Source organism: Myxocyprinus asiaticus, chromosome 6 (assembly GCF_019703515.2).
Source record: "Myxocyprinus asiaticus isolate MX2 ecotype Aquarium Trade chromosome 6, UBuf_Myxa_2, whole genome shotgun sequence".
Lineage (NCBI taxonomy): Eukaryota > Metazoa > Chordata > Actinopteri > Cypriniformes > Catostomidae > Myxocyprinus > Myxocyprinus asiaticus.
The window spans coordinates 39418649-39426588 of record NC_059349.1 but is presented as its reverse complement, the minus strand read 5'-3'; the positions used below and the strand labels follow the sequence as shown (position 1 = coordinate 39426588).

General features: G+C 37.9%; 1 protein-coding gene across 18 annotated transcripts; it reads left to right on the top strand.

Moving 5' to 3' along the window:
* The first annotated feature begins 1749 nt into the window (after nucleotides 1-1749).
* Nucleotides 1750-7940, top strand: LOC127442330 (zona pellucida sperm-binding protein 3-like). Of its 18 annotated transcripts, XM_051700279.1 has the most exons (11): nucleotides 1750-2268; nucleotides 2385-2630; nucleotides 2716-3107; nucleotides 3186-3274; nucleotides 3388-6325; nucleotides 6409-6500; nucleotides 6790-6970; nucleotides 7049-7154; nucleotides 7224-7312; nucleotides 7385-7476; nucleotides 7663-7923. In XM_051700279.1, the coding sequence occupies exons 5-11, from the start codon at nucleotides 6234-6236 to the stop codon at nucleotides 7713-7715; spliced, it is 705 nt and encodes a 234-aa protein (XP_051556239.1). In that variant the 5' UTR covers nucleotides 1750-2268; nucleotides 2385-2630; nucleotides 2716-3107; nucleotides 3186-3274; nucleotides 3388-6233; the 3' UTR covers nucleotides 7716-7923. The 18 variants fall into 18 exon arrangements, with proteins under 18 accessions (XP_051556239.1, XP_051556224.1, XP_051556228.1 ...); XM_051700264.1 differs by having other exon boundaries at nucleotides 3388-3479; nucleotides 3617-3686; nucleotides 3791-6325; nucleotides 6790-7476; XM_051700268.1 differs by having other exon boundaries at nucleotides 3388-3479; nucleotides 3570-3686; nucleotides 3791-6325; nucleotides 6790-7476.

Sequence of the window (7940 nt, the reverse complement as noted above, 5' to 3'; positions counted from 1 at the left end):
CTCATCTTGCACTGCAGATTTTTGTCCAATCAAATGGTTTACAGGATGAGATTTTCCCTGCCCCTAATACCACCTGCAACCAACTAAAATGTAGGTTCCTTGCTGTGATGTAACTAAAGTATATTGGCTATTTAAAAAGGCCCTTCAGTTTGTCAAGCCTACACAGGACGGGAAACTCAAGCAAATTCATGGGGTCTTTACATGATTGTGTGTGAAAGCACAAACATCCATTATGTTTTATTTCTCTTTCATACAAACACAATACAATAAAGCATATATATATATATATATACATACACTGTACATCCCATATCAGGTATTGCATTCAAACAATTGACAGAAAGCACCCCACAACATGATGCTGCCACTCCCATGGTTGGGATGGTGTTCTTAGGCTTGTAAGCCTCACCCTTTTTCCTCCACATAATGATGGTTAATATGGCCAAACTGTTACATTTGTGTTTCATTAGACCAGAGGACATTTCTCCAAAAAGTAAGATCTTTCTCCCCATGTGCACTTGCAAACAGTAGACTGGCTTTATTATGGCAGTTTTGGCTTCTTCCTTGCTGAGCAGCCTTTCGGGTTATGTCGATATGGGACTCGTTTTACTGTGGATATAGATACTTGTCTACCTGTTTCCTCCAGCATCTTCACAAGTTCCTTTGCTGTTGTTCTGGGATTGATTTGCACTTTTCGCACTAAACTATGTTAATCTAAAGTAGAATGCATCTCCTTCCTGAGTGGTATGATGGCTGCGTGATCCCATGGTGTTTATACTTGCGTACTATTGTTTGTACAGATGAACGTGGTACCTTCAGGCATTTGGAAATTGCTCCCAAGGATGAACCAGACTTGTGGAGGTCCACAATTATTTTTATGAGGTCTTGGCTGATTTCTTTTGATTTTCCATGATGTCAAGCAAAGAGGCACTAAGTTTGAATGTAGGCCTTAAAATACATCCACAGGTTCACCTCCAATTGACTCCAATTAGCCTATCAGAAGCTAAATTAGGCTTGACATCATTTTCTGGAATTTTCCAAGCTGCTTAAAGGCACAGTTAACTTAGTGTATGTAAACTTCTGACACACTGGAATTGTGATATAGTCAATTGAAAGTGAAATAATCTGTCTGTAAACAATTGTTGGAAAAATTACAAAGTAGATGTCCTAAACGACTTGCCAAAACTATAGTTTGCTAATACGAAATCTGTGGAGTGGTTAAAAAAATTAGTTTTAATGACTTCAACCTAACTGTATGTAAACTTCTGACTTCAACTGTACATATATATATATATATTTTTGTAATAGTGATTTGCGCCTTACACTACCTTCCGGCTACCTTCTACAGCAACTTCCTCTAGTGTATCCAGAAAAAAATACAATTGTCCAGTTTCTTTCGTACTCGTCAATGATGGTTCCTCTTTTGCGTGTCTTGTAACGTATAATAAAATAAAACAAATCTGAATAAAATTTTCCCAAAATCACATACACAATTGCAGATGCATTCAGAAATAATAATAATAATAAAGCAAATGTAACTGTGAGCATACCTTCAAATTAGTAGCACATAATGCAATTTCTTTTCTTTTTCCTCCTTTGCCAGGTGCCAATTGTTGAATCACTGATTAGGGGGAGCAAGGGCGTAGATTTGGCTTGAATATTGGGGGGGTTGCAGCGTGAAGCATTTACTTGTTTCCAATAATCATGGTATAAATACTGGGGGGGTTGTTTTGATTATGGGGGGGGGGGGGGGGTTACCTCTCCCTCATCACCCCTGGAATCTACGCCCCTGAGGGGAAGTAACATGAGACCGCTGTGCATACTAGAGCATTTGGTTTGCACCTCACCAAGGTCTGCACTAGTAGTTATCTGATCATGAATTACCTGTGGCAATGTTTTTTTATTTTTATTTTTAAAGTTGCCACAGCACTTGGGATACCTGAAGATGGTAAAAAAGTTGTGTTTTTATTATTCTAACTCGAGAACAAAACAATTGTGTATTATAAATTCCTTACTAGTTAACTAATATATTTATTCTAAGATTCTTTAGTTCTGAGCACATAAATTACATTTTCACTTTTTTTTTTTATTCTTTTTTTTTTTTTTATTATTGTATATAGATATCGAAGTTGAGTGTGAACATTCTGTGGAAAGTGGATAAATCCATGACTGTGAATCCCGTTCGTCTTTTCCTGGGTAGCTGTTTTCCTTCACTGTTCTCAAATGTCACAGATGATGGAGCAGTTGCAGGCTTTTACTATCTAATTGGTAAGTGTGGGTTCAGACAAACAGTAAGTGATTATTACAATTCGTGATTGTAATAATTGCTGAATCCTGAATATGTAGAGATGAAAAGGTGTTTCTTTTTTCTCCCTCTAAATCAGGCAATATGGAAAAACTTGGTATACGAGAACAAGCTCTTTCACCGATCCTGTTAGATGTGTGTTTGACAGGTCACACCCAGACTTCTCCAGGACACTCAATCCCAATTCAGTCCCATAATTGCTCATGGAAAAACAAACTCAAATCTGTCTTCAGGCCAGAGGGTTGGACCCCTCCATTCCAGAGCTATTCTAACGATGTAATACAAGATCAGGGAGAACTGGCCTTTCACATGGCAATTCTCAATTGTAAGTAGCCACAATGTGAATGGTTGAAGTGTACTCTTTGATTCTCATTCTAACAATAACACGCACATTTTTGTAATCCCTCCAGATGATTTCAGTGGCCTTGCAGAGTCCAATGTCTTTCCTCTAGGTTCTTTTGTTCCTATTTGGGCTGGGGTGGAACAGCAAGCCCATCAGCCATTGGTGCTGCTCCTAGAAGAATGTGTAGCCTTCACAACACTGGAGGTCTATCCAGACACCCTTACATACACACTCATCACCAATAAAGGGTGTAAATTGTGATTGAATATTTCCAATGACTATTTTCCTTTTCTGATGGTATTTAGTGGCCATGTTTCCATAGTTGACTGTAAAACAATGTGAATCCATCATAGGTGTCTTGTGGATGGTAAGAACAGTTTCTCCAGGTTTTAACCAAGGTACCAGTCCAACTCAGTCTTGCTTCACCTTCAAGCTTTCAGATTTGCTTTGGGACAAGAGGTGAGGGAACCTCTTCATATGAATTTGGCCAGTTATTATCAAATTCGAAGCATTGATTTAACTTTGCCATCTTTGCAGGTGTACATCCATTGCAAATTAATCGCTTGGGACCCTGACGATTTTAATGAATTGAGGAAGGCCTGCAATTATAATAAAGACATGAGAGAGTAAGATTATTTTATTTAAATAATCTGTGCTTAAAATACATTTCTATAGCACACTAATCTACGTTGACATGTGTATTATGGGAAAACATCCTATAATGGTGCTTTATTAACAGGTGGGAGCTTTTAGATGACACATCCCAGAATGCTCTTTGTCAATGTTGTGATTCCACTTGTACATGCCATGCAAAGAGGAGCACAGATCCCGGTAAATCGTGACATATATTGTCCACTATAGTAATAGTAATAATGTTAATCACTGCAAATTTATAACATGGGTTTAAATTCACATGCAAAGTTTTTGGACCACCACACATCAATGGCTGGTTCTAAACTCCATTTTAGGATCTGTGATAATTACTGAAAATTGACCATGATGTTACCCCAATGTGCAAGCCTTTTACTGGAAGCATAGGTTTGTTCCCACAATCCCATTATTATAATCATATATTATTTAGCATATTTTTGAGTTACATTTCAGTGTATTTTTCATGTTTTTGCTTTTTTCCTTGTTGATAGACTGAATGGTGGTTTGGTGGTGGAGCTGATAGTAGCTGACAGGTCCATGGCAGTGGTGGTTAATCTATACATTGTATTCTTTAGAGATGAATGACCCATGTGTGCAGTAAAATAATCCTCCTATCAGGTGCTGTATTCCCAGTTGGAGGGAGTCATAAGGAGTCCGCTGCATCTTTAACACCTTTTCTTATTGCCCAATAAAAGACTGAAACATCTCTGAGTCTATTATTTTAAACTGTTTGCTCCTGTTCTGATCTTTTTTTCACTTTATGTACCCCAGCACAGCACCCGCTCTCCCTTACTTAACAAACCTGCTTAAACAAATCATCTTATTAGTAAAGGCTCCAAGACATTAACTGGGTGTGAGTTTAAAACTGTAAAGGACCAGGATTGAGAACTACTGCTAGTAGGTGCCACACCAGTTCTTTTCTCTGTGGAATACAAAATTAGATATTAAGCAGAGTGTTAGCTTCATTCAGTATTTAATTTCATTGTTAGAAAAAAATAAGATTAAAAAAAAAAAAAAAAAATGCATTGAAATTGAATGGTGACTGAGGCTGCCTTTCTGGCTAACATCTCCATTTGTGTTCCACAGAAGAAAGTCAGTCATATTGCTTTAGAATGCATAAAGATGAGTAAATCTTTTTTAAAATTTTTTATTTTGGGATGAACTTTCCCTTTAAGTATGAGTGGGCTGGCTTTAATTTATGTTGTAGTAACCCTTTCACTTTCAATATTGCTTAGCAGTTGGACAAGTTCACAGACAATTCCGATCAATGCAAACAGCATAAACTAACCCACTGTTTGTTAGTTAAATCTGTCATTGTTTCCCCAAAGTTTTTAATTTTAAATTTGGAAGCATTGCATTACATGCAACTTTAAAGGTGCACTCAGTAAGTTTTGTCTTTGTGTCATCTTGGACTTACACTGACACCTAGTGGCTTGGATGCAGCATAATTTAAAATCAATAGTTTTCAGTTTCAGATGCCATTGTAGAAATTTAGTATTCACAGTCAGCCATGATTACTTTAATCAATGAGTGATAGTGCCAAATAACAGGACAGTTACGCTAGTATTCGGCTGGCCATGTGATTCTAACATGGCAGCCCCCATGTGTGGACCCTCTCCATGTAGAATAAATATAAGTTTACTGACATGACTGGAGTCTTCATTTTAATGTGAGTGGTCACAATTTCCTACATATACTGCAAAATTACTATTCATGTCTTTAAGAGTTAAACTCTTTTAATGAGGAAAAAAGTACTGAATGCAACTTTGAATGAGCAATGAATGCCACAGTGATCAGAGCCACACCAATAGCAGCTGATGGCCATTAAGCTCATCAAGACACTTCAGTTCAGAAGCGAATCCTTTAATAAGCTTAGCTATCAAAGTGCATAAGTATGTCCTTGAATTAACCAACAGTATATTGTCAGAATGCCTTCCTTTTTGATATTAGTTTTTTTAAATCTGGCTGTTTTCTTAGTGGTGGAAGCAGGTAATTGGATATGACTTGCAACTAGATGAAGCATTTTAACACCAAGCTTGTAGTATTAACATTGCACACTATTGCTCAATATTGTGCTCAGTGTTTCTTAATTCAGTTTCCAAATTCACTTCTCTTCAGCGATCAATGTGGATTGTGGAAAAAATTCTGTGTCTGTGCGATGGGCTGAAGCAAACTCGCAAGTGGACCCATCATTTCTTCGGCTGGGTGATTGTCCTCCATCCCAAATTTCTGTGAAACCCAGTGGCTCGGAGGCTGTGTTTAATGCTGAATTTGGGGCCTGTGGTATTAGGAGGCTGGTGAGTTTGGAGATCTGTTGAATAACTTATTTTGCCATTTGACTGACTTCTGTGTTCAGAAGTGTTACGTTGCTCTTGTGCGTGTGAACTGTTGTGTGGCAAATACTGTTTGAGAATGAGACCAATGGCTCTTCAAGGGAATGCAAACTGTCCTCCATTGGGCTGTATTGAAATCTTGGGATGATATATCTTACTGAGACATTTGTACTGTGTTTTGATTACTTCCAAGGATTGGCACTTGTGACATAAATCAGTCTTCCCCTGCTTTCTCAAAAGATAACTTTCTTATCCAATAATCACAAATGACTGATTGGTCCCCCCTTATTAGCACTGAGAAAAGTAATGTGTATCATGTGACAATGCTGCTTGTATGTGTTTGCTTCAGTGGTGTGGATGAAAATGGGTTGCACTTGGGATAATGGGTTTTATTTTTTATTTTATTTTTGGCATGTAGTATGTTCTCTGTACGACTTACCATCCCTGTAATATCAACTGATATGATTACTGTTAATATCAAAGGAAGCATCATTGTATTGGATTTAGCTTTTTGCCTTTTTCTACTGCTCTTTCCTGTTTCTGTGATGAACTTGTGGCCTAGTGGACATTTTGCCATGTTTCTTCCCATTCTTAGGTGACAATGGATCAGATTGTTTTTCAGACCGAGATCACTTCTACCACTTCATTGAAAACTACACCGGTTTATTATCCTGTCTCCTGTGCTTATGAAAGGTGACATCTTTGTCTATGAAAAGTCTTAAGACCCAAGGGTTTGTATCTGCTCTATTTTTAATCTGGCATGTTGTTGCTCCAAGGCCAGAAAACTGGGCACCTCCTTTGTATGATCCTCTGCTCTTTCAAACACATGGCCAGGGAGATTTGGCCTTTCATATGGCGCTCATGAAAGGTATGGGTGCAATTGAAACCTTTTGCATTCTTGACTATTCTACCCTGCAATGGTAGAATCAAGTATCTAAACATTGTTAGAATTCAGTAATGACTGGAATGGACTTATTTTGAGCATAGTGAGACAAACCTGTTGGATCATGGAGAAAACAGACTATATTATAATCCACATTTAGCTGAACAATTAACAAACACTGAAGCCATTTCTCAGTTTTAGCATTAAAGTTATTGCATTTTGGCTTTGCATGGCAGCATTCCTCTGAACATCTTTGTAATTCAACTGATTGTAGATGATTTTAGTGGTGTGGCCACTTCCACAACCTTTTCACTGGGCTCAATGATCCCAATCGCTGCCTCAGTAGACCAGCAGTCCCATCAGCCATTAATGCTGCTCTTGGAAGAATGTGTGGCATCTACAACACCAGAGATTGGTCCAGATTCTCATATTTACCCACTCATCACCAATAAAGGGTATGTTCAGAGGCTAGTAGTGCTCTTTTCCACTTCAAGTCTGGCTGCCTTTCTGAATTATCTGATTTTTATCTTTAGGTGTCTGGTAGATAGCAAAAAGACCAGCTCAGTGTTTCTGCCAAGAAGCCAATTGTCGGAGATCAGGCTAAATCTTCAAGCCTTCAAGTTTGCCATCGGCGAGGATGTGAGTTCACTGAATTTAGTTGTCTTTTGTGTTGGTGTTGCATTTTATTTAATATTATGCCATCCTAAGGTCTACATTCATTGCAAGCTTGTGGCATGGGATCCAAGAGACCTGGATGGTGGCAAGAAAGCTTGTCAATATGACAAGTCCAGCTCCAGGTATAATCATAGAAGTTTGAATATTTTCCTGCCCTTTGTAACCATAATGAATGGTCCTGTTTCTTTTTGCAGATGGCTGCTACTTGATGATCCTTCCCAGAGTTCTCTCTGCAGCTGCTGTGACACTAAATGTCGAGGAAGAAAGAAAAGAGGAATAACAGCTGGTGAATTAATTAGATGTTCCTCATTTTGCTTTATTCAAAACAACTGATGGTAATACTCTCGGATAAAAGGCAAAGTGAAATTTGTTTTGCTTTACATTTGTATTTGGGTCCAGGTGAAGTTAGTGTATTCTGTAAAATTCAGTAATGCACTGAAATCTTAATGGTGTAAACTGACTTTATCTACAGATTCCTTAATGTTGAATTCTGTGCTTGGGCCATTGGTTATTATTGGAAACTGAGGGCTGGATTATGCTTCACATAATGGATCAAGGTTTGTCATTTTATTAAATGTGTATATAATTTTTCTCTTCTGCAAATCATTTCATGTTGAATTATTTTTAAAGATTGGTGCCTCCAAGCCACTGGATTTGATTTTGGAGATCCTGTTCTACCTATGCCTGCTAATCGGTTCTGTTTCATGGGATGAATAAACTTTATAATAAAGTGACTTGTTTATTACATGC

What these genes read in the sequence shown, in the direction of transcription:
- LOC127442330 (XM_051700265.1), top strand. Translation starts at nt 6,234, where the DNA reads ATGGATCAGATTGTTTTTCAGACCGAGATCACTTCTACCACTTCATTG. An exon ending in GTCTCCTGTGCTTATGAAAG is followed by an intron (nt 6,326 to 6,408) that starts GTGACATCTTTG and finishes TGTTGCTCCAAG; the next exon opens with GCCAGAAAACTGGGCACCTC. An exon ending in TCATATGGCGCTCATGAAAG is followed by an intron (nt 6,501 to 6,789) that starts GTATGGGTGCAA and finishes AACTGATTGTAG; the next exon opens with ATGATTTTAGTGGTGTGGCC.